Below are 20,535 nucleotides of genomic sequence, written 5' to 3'. Positions count from 1 at the left end.
TTGATAGGATCAACTCAAAGGTAACCAGATAGAGGACCTGTGACAAGTTTGTTCAACCTGCCACGGTTGCTTGCATATGATTGTGCTTCCAGAACTTGGAGGTCATTTCAAGCCCAGCTGTAGTTCCTTAGTGAGTTCCAGGGCAGCCTGAGAGGGTCTCTACATACAGCAGTCTTCTGTCAGAAAAGAAAATGCCCTATGGTAGAGCATTCCATTTAGAAAACCAGCAAAGCCATGTAGTGGTGGTGGGGTGTGCCTTTGATCTCAGCACTCAGGAGGCAGAGGCCAGCCTGGTCTACAGAGCGAGTTCCAGGACAGCCAGGGCTACGCTGAGAAACCCTGTCTCGAAAAACCTGAAAAAAAAAAGATAAAAAAAAAATTAAAGATAGACTCTTTACATAGTCTAACTTGGCCTAGACCTTACAGTCCTCCTGGCCCAGCCTCTGCAGGGGTTGCAGGTGAAGCCTCCACACAGTATCTGAAAGAGGAGTTTTGGTGCTTGGTAGTGTTGATGAAGGACTAGCTGATGTAAACACACTTTGACTAATGCTTAGATATGTAAAACTATAAAGTTAAAGTTGTTTCCATGGCTGTAATATGCGATATAGAACAGTGAGATCTTTCTCCAGTGCTTCACCTAAGTAGGAAGCAGAAAACATTTGGTCTGAGAGAGAAAGGATGGGCATTTAAAATGGTTTCATAGACTGATGTAAAGATAGAGTTAATTCTAAAAAATAGATGAATGAAAGTTTAGGCTGAATGTGTTAGTCTTAGAACAAGATAAACATAAATCTCAAGTTGTCTCTGCCATGATGCAGGGGTGCTTTAGCCTCACTTGAGGTCAGAGCTCCATTTCCTGAAGACTTCATAGCTATAAGATGGGAAGCAAAACATGAATTCTCAGAAAAGGGGAAATAAGGTTATTTAAAACAGATTTCTGAGACACCTTCTCTTACTTTCTTTGGGCCCTTCCTCTTTGTCCCCTTGCAGTGGTGACGTAGGAGGCCTTTTGCTTTCTGGATGTCTGTGTTTTGTGACATTTGTTATTAAATATCATTCATAGTAAATTAATGTTCTCATTTGGTTTACATTATTATATAAATGTATTCTATAAATAAAAAGACTTTGCTAGCACTTAAAATTATATAATATGGTGTATAATCTCTGAAATGTATATATTCATTTGGATTTTACGAAGTGTAATTCACTGTGACCTTGCTTTTCTTAGGTATGTTAGAGCAGAAGTCCTGGCTGGCTTTGTCAATGGGCTGTTTTTGATCTTCACTGCTTTCTTTATTTTCTCAGAAGGAGTTGAGGTATAGTAGATAATTGTTAAGAGTCAGGAAATGACTTTTCAATGAAAATGTTTTAAAGATGTAATATTAATAGAGATCTTTCCAACTATCTTGTATTGAGGTTTGTCTTATGTTTACAGAAGGACATAAAATAGTTGAAAATTTTACATCATATGAACGATCTTGAGATAGGAAGCAAGGGAATGGTAGAGCTATAGATGCTGTGAATGAAGTGTTGCCAGTGAGAAGGAGAAGGAGAGGTGCAGTCTGGGTAATGAGAGCCTTTAGGAATTGTTTCTTAAAAAAATCTAGAACCCAAGAGTTTTGCTAGTGAACGTTTAATACTTGGTATACAGTTTGTGAAAATGGAAGAAAAATGTGAAGATTAGTGAACTTATAGACAGCAAGAGGAACAAGTTTGGTACCAAATATCCGTATACCTATTTACCTTTGTTTGGAAACAGTAATTTTTACTTTTTCTGCAACGTATGAAGAGTAGTTTCGGTTGTCTCACTTCTGGCAGGTAGTTTCATTTACTTCTGAAAATGACTAAAATTTTAACATGTATCATAATGCCACCAGTTGCTCAATCTAGAATTGTATCAGTGTTGATCCTTGTATTGTGTGTTTTCTAGAGAGCATTGGCTCCTCCAGATGTCCACCACGAGAGACTGCTGCTTGTTTCAGTTCTTGGATTTGTGGTAAACCTAGTAGGAATATTTGTTTTCAATCATGGAGGTCATGGACATTCTCATGGCTCTGGTATGATGGTTAGAACTATTTGTTTCTTCATTTTTTAACATTTATTTTGTGTGTGTCTGTGTGTCTGTGTGTGTCTGTGTCTGTGTGTGTGTGTGTGTCTGTGTGTGTGTGTCTGTGTGTGTGTCTGTGTCTGTGACCACATGCACAGGAATGTCATAGGACAACTTGGGAGAGTTCAGGTCTTCAGACTTGGGGACAGATAGCTTTGCCAGTTACCATTTCTTCTTTTTATCTATCTATCTATCTATCTTGCATTGTGCTGTCATTAAATACTCTAGAAAACTAATAATTTTAAAGGTGCAAAAGTATGATGTCTAGATCTCAGAAATGTCTTCTTGAGCCATCCCTTGTACTTCTCCATAGTCCTCTATCCCAGTGCCTTCCAGAGCTTTGCTCCTTGTTATCATGTTTGTAAGGATCTCTCTAGACTTCTGCCTTATGTATTTTTTAATTCATATTAAAAGACAGGCATCAGAAAACCACAAAGCTAGTTACTGAAGTGTATATTTGTAATTTACTATATAATGTTTTTCCAAGATCCTTCCATGATAGATGTTAGTCTACCTTGCACTTTTCTTTTATTAATTTATAAAATCATTTTATTGTAATGAACTCACATTGTCAATGGCCATAGAAAATTCCATGGCATGAAGTCAGGATATCTATAATCCTAGCACTTGGGAAACAGAGACAGGAGAATTAATGTTAGCTTCAGGCTTACCTCTTCTGCATAGTGAATTTCCGTCTATCTAGGGTGCATAGAGAGAAACTCTCAATCACAAAGCAAGATAAAAGCTAAAACAAACAAACGAAAACCCTAAAATCAGGCAGCATAGTATGCTGCCATGTTGCACAGTTCAGATATACACCATTTCCTAACTAACTAACATTTCCTAACTAACTCTACAGTTAGTTCTTTTAATTCAGTGAGTTAATGTATAAGTAGAATTCATAAAACATACATACACTTTTAGTGGATTCATGTTTTTAGTTTTCAAGTTGCCTTCCAAAATGACTGTCATTCAGTTCAATTCTAGAAATTGATAGAAGTATTAATTTTCTCCCCAACCCACATCAACCTTTGATATTACAGATTAAAGTGGTTTTGCTCAAATTTGATACAGGTGGCTTGTAGTTTTCTCATGTCTCTGGTTAGTAGTGAAGTGAAACAATCTGTTGATGTGTTCCTGGACAATAACTGCTTCTCTATTGTTTTTTCCCACTCCATTTGTAAGTTACAGTATTACTTAGTATTGCTACTTTTCTTTGTTTTATGTGTTGTAAATATAACTTTGCGGAGTTGATGCTTGTATTTAAGTTTGTATACAAATTAATCCCTATAGGGATTAGTCTGTGAAGGTCAACATTAATTGTCACAGAAACAATGTATATTCTCCTGGGAAGACAGTCTCAATGAAGGGTTGTGTACATTAACTGGGCATGCCTGAGGAGGATTGTTTCAGTGTAGGTAACTGACCCGATGCCACCATTCCTTAGAAGGGATCCTGAAGCTGAGCTTAGCATCAAGCAAATGGGCTCACCTGGAGATGTGATAAGAATAGCTGTTTGAAGTCCCTGTCTTGACTGAAAGCTAGCAGTGCAAGCTGAAACAATCCCTTCTCTCCATAATCACTGTCACTTTCTACTTTCTTCAGGGTATTTTGTCATAGCAACAGAATAAAAGTATAATATAGTCCAATTTTTGCCTTCCTTTTTTTCTCTTCTTTTCTTTTTTTGGGGGAGGTTGGGGGGGTGTATATTTTCCTTTTGTTTCAGGGATTTCCTTTTCCAGGGCCATGGATACCAAATCCTCCATTTTAATATTTTAATTTGGTTTGATGGCTTCTTGCTACCTAGTTTGTTCTTCCATCTGTTTATATATTATTCTTCCTAATGAGTGGCTTTGAGATATTGCTTCCTTAGGAGGAATAAACATTTTCCATCATTTTCTTAAGAAAATGTTGAATGCCTGGAGACAACAGTATCCAGCTGTGATGCTTAGTTAGCTCAGTCATATCCACCAACTCCACCTGCTGTACTTCTGCCTTCTTCCTCTTCCTCTACGACTATTGAAATGCCTCTTTGTAACCCATCAATATAGCTTCACACTAACTGGCTTGTGGCACTATCTTTTCTGTGCCTTTGTATTTGTCTTCCTGGTTTCCATTTTTCTTAGTGTGTATTTAAACTACTCTTTAGTGTCCTTTGATTTACCTCCAAAGCCCTTTACTATTTTGAGCGAGCAGGCTTTTGTTCATCTGGAGTACTTCAACTTCTTTATTTTAAAGGGAGCTCTGTAGATTATAGGATTTTTTATTTCTGCACCCCACAACTACCATTTTGATAACTATCCATTGCCTTTTGGCCTTTAGGATTTCTTTCATTTGTTTGTTTCATTTTAAAATTATTTATTTAATTTGTGTGTGTGTGTGTGTGTGTGTGTGTGTGTGTGTGTGTGTGTGTATGTGTGTGCATGTGTGTATCCATGTTATGTTGACAAAGGTGTTATTTGACATATGGAGGAACATCCAATGTTCTATTTGCATATCAGCTTGGCTGTTCCTCTTGCTTGCTTATTTGCTGCTGCTGCTGCTACTGCTTCCTCTTCTTCCTCCTCCTCCTCCTCCTCCTCTTGTTCCTTTTCTTCCTCTTCCTCCTCTTCCTCCCTCCTCCTCCTCTTCCTCTTCCTCTTCCTCCTTCTCCCTCCTCTTCCTCCTCTTCCCTTCTCTTCTTCCTCCTCCTCCTTCTCCTCCTCCCTCCTCCTCCTCCTCCTCTTCTTCCTCTTCCTCTTCCTCTTCCTCTTTTTCTTCTTCTTCTTCTTCTATTTCTTCTTCTTTTCCTCCTCTTTCTTCTCCTTCTTCTGCATATGTATCCACATGCTTGTGTATGAAGTGGAAGTTAAGTTAAGACCCTGAGTCACCTTGACATCATGTCTCAACAGTAGGAGCCCAACCTGTAATTCCAGGGATTGGGAGGCTGAGGCAGGAGGATTGTTATTTATGGACCATCCTGGGATGCATGGTGAGATCTTCATTCTGAGGCTTTTGCTGACATCTAAAAGATCCATTTGGATCCTGCTCACAGTGCAACACTGTGGTGTTAACTGGGACAGGAACAAGGAGAGGACCCACCTCGGTCTGGTCTCGCTGAGGGCTACTCTGTGAATCTGCAATTTCTATTTGTATGTGAACTGCAGATGGATGTTAGCTATGAAGCAAGAAAAGCTGATCTTCAAGACTCTCTCATGTTTGGCTTTCATCAACTGTGATGTCTGATATGACCTCACATGCTATTTGGACTTTGATGGAGTTCTTGACTATAATAGTCATTAAACTGTGGTAATTTCTAGCCACTGGCTCCTGTTTCTCTTGTGCCTTTCTCTTGTTTTCTGGAGACTCCGAATCATTTTCTTCATTCCCTTTCTGTCTGCTTTTGAGAGTGTGATCTCTGTTTACCTGTCTGTATGCTGAGCTCAGGTTCTACAGCTCCGAGCTCTTGCTCAGTCCTGGGAATGGCTACTTTATTTTGCTTTAATTCCAGAATCATTGGTATTTAATTTAATTTTCCCCCTTCTTCTCTCTGCACACCTTCATATATATTTTTGTTGTTTTGAGAAAAGGCCTTGCTTTTGGCCCATGCCAGACTTTTGACTGTTGCCTCAGCCCCTGAGTGCGTAATTATAGGCATGAGCTATTACATTTGGCTTTATGATCTCTATGTTGTTACTGTTAGTGACTTAACGATAGTGAGTCTTTAGATCCAGTTTCTTTTTGCTCATTAAATGTGTTTATAATAGTTGGTCAAAAATCTGCCTACTAAGTCCATCTCTGGGCCTTTTCAGAAGTATCTTCAGTCAGCCGGCTAGTTCCTGGATGAGGGATGGACACTTGAGATCACTTATTTTAAGAGTTGTGGTATCAGATTGTACTACCCCTTTAAAGTTGGTTGGTTCTGGTGGTTTGTTCTTGTGTTACTTCTCCTTTCAGCCATCCCTGGACCGGTTGACAAGTCATCCTTCTTGTAGCATGTGGCTATTGAGTTGTCTTGTAGTTTTTACTCTAAAATTCTTTTGTTTTTCTCCTGTCTTACTAGTGGGCACACATAGCAGTCACTCAGAGTTTAGACAGTTTCCTTAAGTGACTTGCTTGTAGATCTCCCTCTTTTGGCAGAGGGATCTTTGTGAGAAAGTGCATCTTCCAACCCTGCCTCCTAGTTTACGGGGAAGCCCTAACTTTGATTTCCTGCTTGCTCGGGGTCAGTGAGAGATGGATGGCAGCTTCTTGTTTTTCAGGTCTTTCTTAGGCGTGCACACAGCCTGTGCACACCCTTTTAGGTTCTGTGGAGTGTGCTGCCGCTTTTCAGAGTTCCCCGTGGAATCTGTCCCTCCAAGGTTTCCCGGAAGTTCCTAGAACTCACAGTAGCAGCGTATTCACTGCTGGGATTTCCCACTGCTGTCTTGGTGCCTGGAGTTCAGCAGACCTCTCAGTCTAGGAGACTGGAGACTACCAGTGAATTACACTACTGAACAAAATCCTGACTAAGCAGAACTTGGTGCTTTAGCAGTGTGCTGAAGCTGAAAGCAACCTGACCTCGCTGTTAGCTACAGCTTGGTGGCTTTGGGTTGTTTGGCTTCTGGACTGGGGAGGAAGACTGTGTTCCCTTAACAAAGCCTAGTAGCTGCTTCAGATGATGGCCTTCCTGCATTCTTTGGCTGTGACGGATTGCCAGAGCTCTGACATGGTTGTTTTATTGCTCGTTTTTTTCTGTATCTTTGCGACTTAGAGGGGTGATTGGCTGAGCTCTTTGGGACCTATTGGAAGGTCGTCAGGGATGCAGGTCTCCTGTAGATCCTGCTGAATTTGCCGTTTCTGGCCTTCAGAGTTTATTTCTGTGCTCCGTGGTAGGAACTCGGGATGGTTTGAGTGCATTGGTAGTACTTATTAGAAGCAAGTGTTGGTTGCATCAAGTCTGGAGACACGATTCTTCTAACTAGTATCATTGTAATCAGTTATGTATTTTTACATATCTTCTATTCAAATATTCTGTTTTTTCTAGGCCATGGCCACAGTCATTCCCTCTTTAATGGTGCTGTCGATCACAGCAATGGCCACGAAGATCATTGCCATAGTCACGAAGCCAAACATGGAGCCGCACACAGCCATGACCATGACCATTCTCATGGACACGGGCACTTGCATTCCCATGGTAAGTGCGGCGGAGCACCTCCAGAGGGCTAGTCTCCAAACAAGGTGTACGAGGTAACTTTCCAAGTAGAGTGGTCTGCTGAAAGGACACATACACAGCCTCCAGGGAGTCTGTCTAGCTGGTTTCCACGGTGAGTTTCTTTTTTGTACTATAACATGAAAGTAAGGAATGGATTTACTTTTTTCTTTTTTCAGTGAGTATAATAAGAAAATGCTAGGATTTCTGATTGTGTGAAAGAGAAACAGTTGAAGCTAAGCAAATGAAAATTACAGTTATTTTAAGTCCGACAAGGTCAAGGCCTTTTGTAGTATACATTATGAAAGTAGTAGAGGTTTTCCAAGTTTTATTATAACTGCTTATGCTGAGGGCCTAATACTTCCATATTCCTTCAGAGATCTTTCTGTTATGGTAGTAGATACTAAGTTATAAAGTATTTATCAACATATTTCATTTCAGATCATTTATTCACAAGTTCCTAGTATAGATTAATACAACTGCTTAGGTAACATAATCTGAGTATACCTTAAATAAATAATGCACTTAGATGTTTATGGGTACTGGGCATATTGATAGAATATTAAAGCTTTGCATATAAAAACAACAAGAAGAACATTAAAGATTGGATATTCTAAGGCCCAATTTGCAGTCCTCAAAGTTCCAAATTTCTTACTGAAACATGATTGGTAAAGAAAATGCTCTACACATTCATTGATTCTGCATGGTCTCAGGGATTAATTTGCCCTACAGGTGTTTCTTCCTACCTCTTTATTACATGTCCATTCATTTAGATCAGAGCACAGCATAAAACCTACCCTCCTGACAACCTGAAGTGTACAGTTGTGTTAGCTGTAATTACTGCAGTGTTGTACAGCTCTCTAGGTCTTATATATAAGTAGTGTAACTGAACCTGTGTCCTGTGACAATTACTTCCCCAACCTCCAGCGCCTGGCAAGTGCCAACCTCCTCTCTGTTTCTATGTGCTTGACTCTGTTAGCTTCCTCATATGAATAGTATCTAGTCTTCATCATTCTGTTTTCCTCATTTCACATGTCTTCCAAATTTATCCATGTCATCCTAAATGGCAGCTTTCCCTTCTCTAAGGAAGAACGACCCCATTCATCCATCGGGCACATTTAGGTTGCATCCATGTCTTGAGCGTGGAACGTTGTGCTGCCATGAGTGAACGTGCCCCTGGATGCTGGGGTCTGGTTTCAGTGTGCCCAGAGCTGATGTGGTGCTCATGCCATAGCTGCGCGCATTGCTGAGGGACCGCAGACAACCCTTGCAGTGACTGAGCCAGTCTGCATTCCTACTAATAGTGTGTAAGGATCCCCCTCCCCCCACATGCTTGCCAGTACTTTTTAAAAAATATTTACTAGCTATGAGTCTTCTTAAAAATTATCTTGAAATTTTGATTTGATTTCCCTGCTTAGTACTGGTACTAAATATCTTTTTGTATACCCACAGAGCACTTTTCAGTCTGACAAAGTTTTCCTTTGTGTTGTTTGAGTTCTCCATATATTTTAGATATTAACACTTAGACATACAGGTTTTAGGTATGTTCTGCACTCCTAAAATTACTGTTTCTTTTTGTTGTTTTTTTCCTTGTCTGTGCAGACGCTTTCTAGTTTGGTGTAGTAATCTATCAGTCAGTTTGTATGACCTCTTTTAATCCAATATGCTGTGTTTTGAAACAGTTACACTGACAGGTCTAAAGACCTTGATTTTTCAACATTTTTGCTCAAATACATTATACTAAAATAATTTTGAAAAATTTCTTATCTCACAAATTTATAAAATAATTTCTGAAGTATTATTGCAATAGAAGCAAAGAATATGATTTCTGGCACATAATACTTTAATTAATTAAACAATTAATTTACTTACTTGATTTGGCCTTTTGAGACAGGATCTCAGAATGTGGCCCTGGCTGGCCTGGAACTATTGACATATTAACTCCAGGCTGATACAATTCCATTTCTACCTCCTTATTGATTGGCTTCCAAATGTCTTCTTAAAATAATTTTTTAGGATGAAATTTCTATATGATTCTATTGAACTTTGTCCTAGATTGCTTTCTATTGTAATAAAGACAGTGACCAAAAATAACTTGAGGAGGAGACTCAAGTCTACACTCTAATTCCAAGGCATTCCACTCTGTTGCCTGCCATCTGAGACTTATGATCTGGGCTCAGGTACCCCCACTTCTCCAGCTTTCTCATCCACAGGACACAGCTTGTCACCTAGGCTCAGGCCAGGTCCTCTTCACACCTCTTACTGTCCTTGTCAGATGTCTCATGGTCCTGACATCTCCATTCTGTTGGGGTCTCTACTTGAAGATTTGATGCTCTCCCGTCAGACCCATAGAAAATTATAAAGCTCACATCATCATATTTTCCTTATTTTCTCCATTTCACCTCATTTCTAGAATTTCTTGTTAATGGAGTATGCTTGTATACAGACCTAACTGGTTATGTGTCCGCATCCTAGCCATAAGCTGTGACCATTGGGCTGGAGAGGCGGTTTAGTCTGTTAAGGGTCTGCTGCACAGGCACACAGACCTGAGTTTGGTCCTCTGTGCCCACATCACAAGCTGGGAGGCAGGAGGTGGTGGTATTCTCCTGGAACTCTACCCCTGGATGAGTAGTCACAGATGGATCCCTGAAGCTTGCTAGCATACAGTCTAGCTCAATGGTTCATGCATGACCTTCCTTCCTAATGCTGTGACCCTCTAATACATAGTGTGCGTGACCCCCAACCATAAAATTATTCATTGTTACTTCATAACTAATTTTGCTACTCTTATGAATCATAATGTAAATATCTGATATGCAGCACATCTGATATGCTACCTCCTAAGAAGTCATGACTCACAGGTTGAGAACCACTGGGCTCTAGCTGGATAGATGGGCTTTAGGATCAATGATAAACCTTGCCTCAAGAAGGAAAGATGGAGGAAGTCATGATGCCGACTTCAGGCCTCACACACATATACATATAAATTCCCATGCTAATGTGTAGACATATCACATACAGAGATGATATATAAATCAGTAAATTGTATGCTATAAATATGTTTGTTTATTTTTCTCTGTGAACTTAATACTTCACATTTAGAGTTTCTTTTTTTTTTTTTTTTTTTTTTTTTTTTTTTTTTTTTTTTTTTTTTTTTTTTGGTTTTTCGAGACAGGATTTCTCTGTGTAGCCCTGGCTGTCCTGGACTCACTCTGTACACCAGGCTGGCCTTGAACTCAGAGATCCGCCTGCCTCTGCCTCCCAAGTGCTGGGATTAAAGGCGTGCAACACCACCGCCCAGCCAGAGTTTTCTTTTAAACCAGAATTATTGTAGTCATTAAGGAAAAAGTCAAAGTAATTTTGTCTCAAATTTTATTAGTTATGACCTGTCAAAAGACAGTATTTTACTTGAAATATATTTCTAAATTAAAGTCTTTTTTGTTTATTTATTTATTTATTTATTTATTTATTTTTCTGTTTTATTTTTCAAGACAGGGTCTGACTCTGGAGTGCAGGCTGCTCAGAACTCACTACATAGCCTGGGCTAGCCTCTAAGTCATGGTGGTTCTCCTCCCAGCCTCCCAAGTGCTCAGGTTATGAGGTTAAAGATTGAAAAGCCATTTTGTGTTTAGGCTTTAATAAAAATATACATTTTGAAAGATTGAGAAAAACTTTAAAAATTGCTCAGGTTCATTTTGTGGGAGTTCAATTAATATTTATGGCATTACAGTAATTATCCTGAATGCTCAGTATATACTGAACACATTCTAAAAATTTTATATGTGTTAACTTTTATAATTTTCTCATAGTCTGTTGAAGCAGATATAGCTCCTGTCCTCATTAATTGAGGCACAAACAAATCACAGTAAATAAATTTAAAAGCTAGGATTTTGGACCAGTGAGATGGCTCAGTATTTAAGGGATGCTTGCTGTCAAGTTTGATGACCTGAGTTCGATCCTCAGATCCCACATGGTACAAAAAGAGAACAATCCCTTAGATTGTCTTCTCACTTCTGTGTGTGTGAGTCTGTGCACACTCGCGTGTATGCAGACACACACAACAAATGAATAATTGCAAGACAGCTAGGATTTGACTATTAGATCATACAATGGGTTATATAAGAAAAGGTCCCTTGATTTTATTTTGCCCTTGACCCTTCTGCATCTCTCTGAGCTTTGTACTTCCTGGAATGCAATACTATGAGGGATTGTATTGTTTTGAAAGCCCTTAAACCAGTCATGCAGAAAGCAGGAGCCCAGTGGCTCCTCTGCAGTTCCCATGTAGACATTCCTGTGCAACTAAAGATGTCTTGTACATCTTTATCCACAGCTCTCTAGCACAGCACAGCATCCCCAAAGGAAACAGTTACATTGTAGACTCAGGAGGCAAAAGAAACAAGTTTAGAGAACAGTCAGCCAGCCAGCCACTTAGCCACTTAGCCACAGGTACCCTACAACCAAGAGGACTTTTATAATTAACTTTAATTGGAGTTAGTTTTTGTCAGTGGACTATTCCTTTCAAGATTCTGATGTCAAAAATGACGGTTCTAGATATTTCATCCATGCGGAAGCTTGGTGAATTCTCAGAAGCTAGGATTCTATCCCGGCTCTCCTTTTGACAGTCAGCAGGCTTTCCATCACAACCGCGTCTTTGGGTGCGGTGGAGCCATACGTGCCTCGACAGCACTGTGCTGTGTCCTGTTCTTTGTCTTTGTTGCATTTGCCTGGCACCCTGCCAGTGTGGGTCACTGCTGCAGTGCTCACACATGGGTCAGCCTCCAGCCAGCGAGTCCTCACACTCCAAGAGCTTGTCTGGCCTCCGTTGATCCTTTTAAACAAATGCTGCTCATCTTTTACCTCTTATGATTTTTGTTTCATTGCAAACTGGTTAGTAGTCTCTGACATAGTTAAGTCATAGAGGTTGTAGTACTGTTTCTTTCATCATAAAGAAAATTTTATTTATGTTCTCCAAAAGGAATTTTATTAAGAGAATGAACTCCCCCCACCCACGTTAACCTACTGAACACATGACTGATCTAAAATTAAATTTTTTAGTATGTTGCTTGGCAGCACATGTTATTATGTTGCATACGTCACCCACTTTCCTCTTCGCCAGCAGTGAACAAGTGTACCTTCATGGATGCTTATTGACAGCTCGGTTAAAATCCTTTGCAGCTCACTCACAGGTCTGTGGTATACAGCCTTTCTTTCTTTGAGACTCCAGGGCACAAGACAATAACGTTGCCTTTGCCCTTGTGGGCGATAGTAAATGCTTCAGGTGGTTCACATGATAAAAGGCAGGATTTTAGTATAGTAGCTGTCTTCTCTGTAGAAAGTGGCCCAGGCAGGTAGTCTCTGAGAGCTGCTGTTCCACAGCTACCTGCTATCAGCCCCAGCTTCCATTCATGGACCTCATCAAACTCCAAATAGTAATTTCAGTGTCTGTGAGGTTTCCAATTATGAAAGTATTAGAAAGTATTTTGTTAGTACAATATTGGTAGATTTTTCACAACATTTTTTAATTTCGTGTGATTTTTATTTCGAATAGAATAATTTATAGAATATTCTATACCCTTGTTACATTTCAAAATTGCCCTCACTAAATTCACCTATATTTAATTACTTGGTTAAATTTAAAAAATAATTGTGTAAGTATAATGTGACTGTATGCTCATACTTCCATCATACAATTGAGCAAAAAGGACACTGAATTGCAAACATTTAGATCAGGAATTGAAGAGATGTTTTAAAATAACTTAACTAATTCTCTACAGATGGCCCGTCCTTCAAAGCAACGGCAGGACCCAGCAGACAGATTTTACAAGGTATGACAATCAGTTGTGGGTTTCTTGATTTCATGAAGCTGGCTTCATGGTTCTCAGTTGCCGGAGTTCTTTAAGAAAAAACTAGTATATGGTAATAATATTGTAAGTGTTATCCTTCCTAGTAAATGCGCGCATGCACACACACTCACACACACAAGCACCCCTCACACTTTGTGTTGGGTATATTAGTGATATTTTGTCACTTAGCTGTTTTCTCAGATTTAATTTTAAAAATACAAGAGATTGAAAAACCCTGCTGAAGGTAAGTACTAGGCCTGACTATTGTGACTCCAAGGTAGTGTGTTTGCCTCCCTAGGACTATTCAATAACGTTCAATATGTTCTTAAATTGTAGGAAAATTTAGAGCTAAGAGTGAAATCCAGTGAGACCTTTATCATCTGTGAAAGCATCAATTATTGATACCTAAACAGGAGCTTAGTGTTCCGTAAGTGACACCAGCTAGAGAAAACCTGTCTGTCTGTGGGCTCTGGTACTTTCCTCTGGGCTGCAAACCAGTCCTTTTCAGTTTCCCCTAGATGTATTGACAAGGCTTTTAGATTCTCATCTCCCTGCTTCTGGCTTTTTTAAACCAACTTTGGTCTAGTTTTCTCAGTGCCTTCAGATCCAGCCTCTCTGGCATGTGGCTTTTTTTCTCTACTGCTTCTAGGTTGAGTTCTTGCTCTTTGTGTTTCTAAGGCTTAGGCTTCCTGTCACAAGTTTTCCATTTTCAAAATATATGGCATTGCTTTTAAAATGAGCCTTGTACAGTATTGATGCCACCATATCAAGTGCTATCATTAGCTCTGATAATTTATGTTTAGTTATGAAAAAATCATAAATGGCAGGAAGAAAAGCTTGATGTAGCCTTTTATTATGTTTTGTAGAAACTATTATGAAAATGAGTTCATATTTCTGAAACACACGAGTTTGTTGGTCTCAGGAGGGCCTGGAGGAAGCTGATGGGCAGCTGTTGCTGCCTGATATAAAAGCTGTCCTACCCCAGAGCTCTACAGACGCTCACACACGAGCCCCTCAAGCTAATGCAGTTTTCAACTGTCTGCACATCTTCAGTATAGTGTACCAAGTTTTAGATGTATTAGACCAATGGTGTATTACATGTGTTGTAGGGTTTCACTTTTATGTGAGTTATAAACATATTTTATATATTTCTCTAGTGAATTTTTATCATGAATAGTTACTATAAAATAATAACAATGTATGTTAATGAAACCCACTTTCTGGTTAGGATTACATGTGGACAGGGACTTTCCAGAGTCAGGAAAATGAACAAATTATTTTCCCCCCTTTTCTCATTTTCCAGAACTGTTTTTATTTCTGTTCCTAACAAAACACTGATAGGAGAATACAAAAGCTTAAAACTGTATTATTGCATTTAGGAGTTTATAATGTAGGGATTTTCAGTTGTATTCATTTATAGCCATCTTTTTCATTTTTAGTTTTTGAAACCAAAGTGGTTTTGATACCCATATATATTTTATTCTTTTGTATTAAAAGTACCATAGGGAAGCTAGTTATTTACAAGTATTTACCAGTGGCTATATACATTTCATTTTTATCTACCCAAACAAGTAACACTTGTTATAGAACAGCTCTGGGGCTGGTGAGGTGCCTGTACAAGGGCACATGCAGCCAAGCCTGACAGCCCGAGTTCAGTCTTCAGGCTCCACATGGCGGAAGGAGTGAACCAACACACACAAGCTGTCCTGTGCCCTCTGCACACGTGCTGTGGCCTGCACAGACACTTACACACACACCCACACACACATGTAAAAATTCTGCAGAGTGGTCTGCACAGAACGAAAAGGAATAGGCGGTGTGAGGCCCGAGTCCCCTCTGCTGCGGCCTGCTGTAAATTACACAGTGACATGTGAAGTGTCTTTCCTCAGCAAAAGTTAAGACTTTATGTGACTCAGTAGTGCTCAAATTTTAAGCTGCTGCAAAGTTCCCTTCAGTTTTAATTGGCACACAATTACCTTGTATTGTTGAGGGAATGTGACATGAATTTCTAAGCTGGTCACATATCTGCCATCTTAACCAGTTCCATGTAGAGCAGTTGTGCTGAAGACCAATGCTTTATAGCTTTTCTTTGTTTTTGTTTTTATTGGTACCTGTGTTTATAGACTGTTTTGCTGGGTGCTAAATTTTATTCATTAAAGATCTGCATGTTGCCAGGCAGTGGTGGCACATTGCCTTTAATCCCAGCACTTTGGAGGCAGAGGCAGGTGGATTTCTGAGTTTGAGGCCAGCCTAGTCTACAGAGTGAGTTCCAGGACAGCCAGGGCTGCACAGAGAAACCCTGTCTTGAAAAACCAAAAAAGAAAAAAAAAAAAAAAAAGATCTGCATGTTGAATGAGTTACTGTCTTAGGTAGTTTCAAAAAGAGTTGCATATATAATTTCTTTCTTGAGATTTTTATGGTTTTCCAGGCAAATATCACTTACTAATCTTAATAGTGTTGAGTTCTTAAGCAGTTAACCTGTGTCCTACTTAGTACTTAATTTCAAAGGTTTAACACGGACTTTCTTGTAGTCAGGCAACTGCTTTTTTGCTTGGTGAATTTGAGGATAATAACAAATTTAAGTAGTGGAATGTTTTGGATAATTAATGTCAGGTTAAGTAGAGTTGGGGTTCATATGAAATTTTAGTCCTTAAGCAATATTTCAAATCGCCAGCAGAGGGCTCTATGTGTACATGTAATCAAAAGTAAAATGCTTTCTTAACTGGTTTTTTTTTTTTGTTTTTTTTTTTTTTTTTTTTTTTTTTTTTTTTTTTTTTTTAACCTGATGCCCTTTCCTTTCCAGAACAAATTATTTAACCTTTTTAAAAGTAAGGGTGAAGCCGGGCGTGGTGGCGCACGCCTTTAATCCCAGCACTTGGGAGGCAGAGGCAGGTGGATTTCTGAGTTCGAGGCCAGCCTGGTCTACAGAGTGAGCTCCAGGACAGCCAGGGCTATACAGAGAAACCCTGTCTCGAAAAACCAAAAAAAAAAAAAAAAAGTAAGGGTGAATGTTCATAAACAACGTTTAAAACTAATTTTCTCTACTCCTTCACTTTAATTGTTCTATTAAGATTGAGCATAATCTACCAGTTAGATGTTTAAACTGGTCAGTATGAAAACAGTTATGTCAGTTCATAAATATTCTGCTACACCGTCACTAAGTAATCAGTACTCCTCCTGACTGATTTTTTTTCCTTGATATGTATGAAATTTTGGATATAGTCCTAAGAAATATTTCCGCTTCACTATTGTAATCTCTCTTCTCCTTTCTCTCTAGGTGTATTTTTACACATTCTAGCAGACACACTTGGGAGTATTGGTGTAATTGCCTCTGCCATCATGATGCAAAATTTTGGGTTGATGATAGCAGATCCTATCTGTTCGATTCTTATAGCCATTCTTATAGTTGTAAGGTAAGTGGTCCAGACTGCTGCTGTCTGTCACTAAGTGAGAGGGAGGTGACAGCACACTAATGCATGGAGACCTCCAGTACAGATCATCATGTGCTGTACCCTGTGCTCCTTAAAACAAGTCCTATCCAAGTTCTCTGTGCATCTTCACATTTTCGTGCATTTCCCATTTATATCTTACCTGGAGTTTCAACATTTCTTTTTGATTTTTGACATTTAAGTTGTTGATCATAATTCAGATCTGAAAGCACATACTTTATCTATAGAATAAAATCTTGGCAATATAATACATTACTAGGACATTATAGTTTATATCTAGATCTGACAATGTCAAACCCTAGTGTCAGTGTTGCCCCTGCCATACCCGTCTTGAATTCTGCCATTTCATTGGTCTTTTCGTTTGTTCACCTACTATGGAGCCAGTGCTTTGTGAAGACATTGTGTGTAGGGACGTCCACCAGCAGCAACCGCCTACTGCAATGCATTGCATAGCTAATATTATTTCACCTACAATCCTTTGTCCTAAAACACACTTTATTGTTGGCTTCATTTTTATTTTAAAAACTAGAATTATATTCTTTTATCTTGCTGAATTTGATTATTTTAAAATTTGCATAATGTGTCTCAGTTGCAACATTCTTGTTTCTCTGTATCTCTGCTGTCAGCAGAAGCTTTTGTAGTGAGATGAACACTGATGAGAAGTAAGCCTGTAAGAGTATAACTCAGCGTTGACTAGGACTGATGGAATAGATTGCCATGGAACTGCAGAGCTAAAGTTAGAAGTGGTTGTTTTTCAGTTTCTGCCCTAAAAATAGATATATACTTTAAACATGCAGATTATTCTTTAACTATTTACACAAGGAGCCAGGTGGTGTTTGGAAGCCTTTCTAAAGCTCAGAATGCCTTCTCTTCATTTGGAGGCCTTACCACACCCCCCTGAATTAGCTTGGATGTGACCAACTCCTAACAGACTTGCTCACTTGTGTGACTACCTGTCTTGCTGTGGGTGTCTCAGTGGCACTTTGTTGTATTGTATATTATAGTGCTAGTTGCTCCTAATGGTTCTTTAAGAGTATGATCCTAGTAGTCCCTTTGCTCTGTCTCCACTCATTGTCACCAGAACTCTGGCCCCTACTGTTGTGGTTTGGTGTGATGACCTCTTTGTCCCCTCTTGTCATGCTGCAGTGATTTCTTTGATGCGGAAAATGTAATATATGGCAATTATCTTACCCTTCTCTAACTCTTTCTCCCAGAATAAAATTCAAACTCCTTAATGAGACTTCCTGATATTGTTTAATTCCTTTAACCTCCGCCTCCCTCCCTCTCTCTCTCCTGCCCCACCTCCAATCTCTGTCTTCTCCAGTGAGTTGTTTCTCTTCAGTTTCCTAAATCTGCTATGAGCCCTCTGCATTCCTGTTCATGTCTCCTCTCTCAGTTCTTCCTGCATTTAATGATATGCCCTTTCCCTCAGCCCTCTAGATAAACATGTGTGTACCCCAATTCTGCATCCTTCCTATGAAGCATCACCCTGCAAGGAAAATTTCCTGATCTGCCCCCAGGCTGTGTGGAGTCCTTCCCTGTAGCACCTTCTCCCAAAGCCCCTCCCAAAGCATTTAGCACTCTGCACAGAGTCTGCTTGTGTGCCTCTGTAGCTCTGTGGGGCAAATCGGTGTCCTGCTGTTGTAAAGTGACCATAGGCTTCTCCTGGCAAAGGAGTTGGCACACTTCAGCTTGGAGGTGGGAGAATTTAGGCTTTTTCACCCTAAAGAGTTATATATTTTTTATTTATGACTTGAATTTTTTCTTTGTTATCTTCTTACTCATTTATTATACAAACAAAAAAATAAATAATAGATAAATTCATATGCATACAACAAACTTATCTTGCCACGATCTCTAATATATTTTTAAAAAGTTCTTTATATACCATCTTCTACATGTAGCTTCTTTTATTGGCTCTGAGATCCCTATTATTTTGATTTTATCTTACCATAGGGGAGAGATAATCAAGTCAATAACTTAATGTTTCCTCTGGTGTGATTATTTATATAATGCAGAGCTAAGGTAGGACTTGATGCTGGCCACTGAGAGGGAAGTCTGCAGACCTAACTGTTAGTCACTGAGAGCTTTCCAGCCTAGGGACCAGTTGGTTTATTAAAAAACAAAACAACAACAACAAAAACCCAGCTGCCCTAAAGGGGGCCAGCGTGGCCGAGGCACAGAGAGAAAGAGAAGAGTGGTTTGGGATGATATTGAAGCAATACACCAGGGAAAATTACAGGACTTGGAGGTTGGATTTAATTTCATGTGCAGTGGGAAAACACAGCAGAGTGACCCTTGGTCTATATATTTTGTTTGCGGTGCTGGGGACCAAGCCAAAGCCTGGGCGTGCTTGGCAGGCACCCGCCACTCATTTGCATCCTCCTACCCTGATTTGTATTTTAAAAATTTATTTTATGTATGTGAGTGTTTTACCTGCATGTATGTTTGTGTGCTATGTTTTACCTACATATATGCCTGGTGCCTTTTTGAGGTATAAAGAGCTTGTCGGATCTCCTGGAACTGGAATTTTAAGATAGTGTGAGTCACCGGATGGATGCTGGGAACTGAGCACACAAAGGGCTCTTGACCACAAAGCCATCTTCCCAGCCTCCTGGTTTAGTGCTCTTGACCACAAAGCCATCTTTCCAGCCTCCTGATTTGATTTTTTTGAAAATAGCTTTTAACTAGGCATGGTGGCACCTTTAATCCCAGCACTTGGGAGGCAGAGGCAAGCAGATCTCTGCGAGTTTGAGGTCAACTTGGTTAAGCTACACAGTGCTACATAGTGAGATCCTAACTCTAATAAATAAATTAATTGAGTAAAATAATAGAAAGAAAGTAGGAAAGAAAGAAAGAGGAAAAGGAGAAAGATTTTTAACCTAGGTTGCAAGTATAAACAAGTAGAACATCTGTAAGATTTCATAGAGGCCCGGGGAGAGGCCATAGTAGCTAGGTCCAATCAAGCAATAGAGAGACCGGAGTAAAACCAGAAAATGGGGTAGAATTAATGACTTTTGCTCCTGACTATGGGTGGGTGTGTCCAGGCTTAGTGAACGGGAGCCATGGCAATGCCTAAAGCTCTTCCCCGGGATGGATGGAGTTGTCATTGAGAGAGGACTAGAACCAGAATGGTGCTTCCCCTCCCCTTTGAAGGCACTGTGGATGAGCAGCTGTGTTCTGCTCACTGCTGGTCTGAGATGCTGTTTTGGACTCATATGGAGGCTCCCTGTAGGCGACAGGTGTGTAGATACAGGATTGCTATCATCACTCAGCTAACACAGAGCTGTGTAAAGTCACAGTCTAGCAGTCAGCTGGCAGCAGTGCCACCATGCCACTCCTTCCTTCTTCTTCGAAGTGTCCCATAAGTCTATAACTCTGTCCTTCTGAAACTGGCTTAGCAGCAGTTCCCTTTCTAGTACAGTGCTTTGGGCAGCCTCAGTCAGTCATCATAAGTACAACTCCTTCTTATTCTTATGTCCTACTGTTCAATTTCCAAAAATCTTTAGTTTTTATATATTTTACATATTGAGAAATGGAGGCACCCTGATTATAATACAATTAGTTACTGAAATGTATGATGCAGCTATTAAAATCTTACCTCTTTAAGACAGTGAATAACTACAATGTATCTGAAAGTCATTCAGCAAACAGTGTGGTACCTACTCGGCTGGACAGTTGATCACACAGCAGATCCCTTACCAGGGAATCAGAAAAGCAAATGGGTATACAAGGAAATAATAGGACAGGCACAGCTCAGTGCAGCAAGGCAGGAGAGCCGTGAACACACTCGAGGCCTTCCAAAGGAAGCTTTCAACAGGAAGGAATAAGCAACCCATCGAATGCTCTCTCTTGGATGATTGGTCACTTAACAGCAGACACTGGGGAGGGTCGTGAGAAGGAAAACCTGATCTGAGAGCATTGAGAGACAGTCAGGGGAGGGGGCAGAGCCGCAGTCGCCCCCCC

At 39.8% G+C, this 20,535-nt stretch overlaps 1 protein-coding gene across 1 annotated transcript in view; it reads left to right on the top strand.

The window, feature by feature from the left end:
* Positions 1–20,535, top strand: part of Slc30a7 (solute carrier family 30 member 7) — a 67,680-nt gene that overhangs the window by 15,468 nt on the left and 31,677 nt on the right. The window contains exons 4-8 of the mRNA XM_031375250.1: positions 1,229–1,316; positions 1,931–2,057; positions 7,113–7,262; positions 13,052–13,102; positions 16,398–16,533. Coding sequence (XP_031231110.1) covers positions 1,229–1,316; positions 1,931–2,057; positions 7,113–7,262; positions 13,052–13,102; positions 16,398–16,533 — 552 coding nt within the window. The remainder of the gene's footprint in view (positions 1–1,228; positions 1,317–1,930; positions 2,058–7,112; positions 7,263–13,051; positions 13,103–16,397; positions 16,534–20,535) is intronic.

The sequence above is a fragment of the Mastomys coucha genome, unplaced genomic scaffold (genome assembly GCF_008632895.1).
Source record: "Mastomys coucha isolate ucsf_1 unplaced genomic scaffold, UCSF_Mcou_1 pScaffold16, whole genome shotgun sequence".
Taxonomy (NCBI): Eukaryota; Metazoa; Chordata; class Mammalia; order Rodentia; family Muridae; genus Mastomys; species Mastomys coucha.
This window is presented reverse-complemented; position numbering and strand designations above follow the sequence as displayed.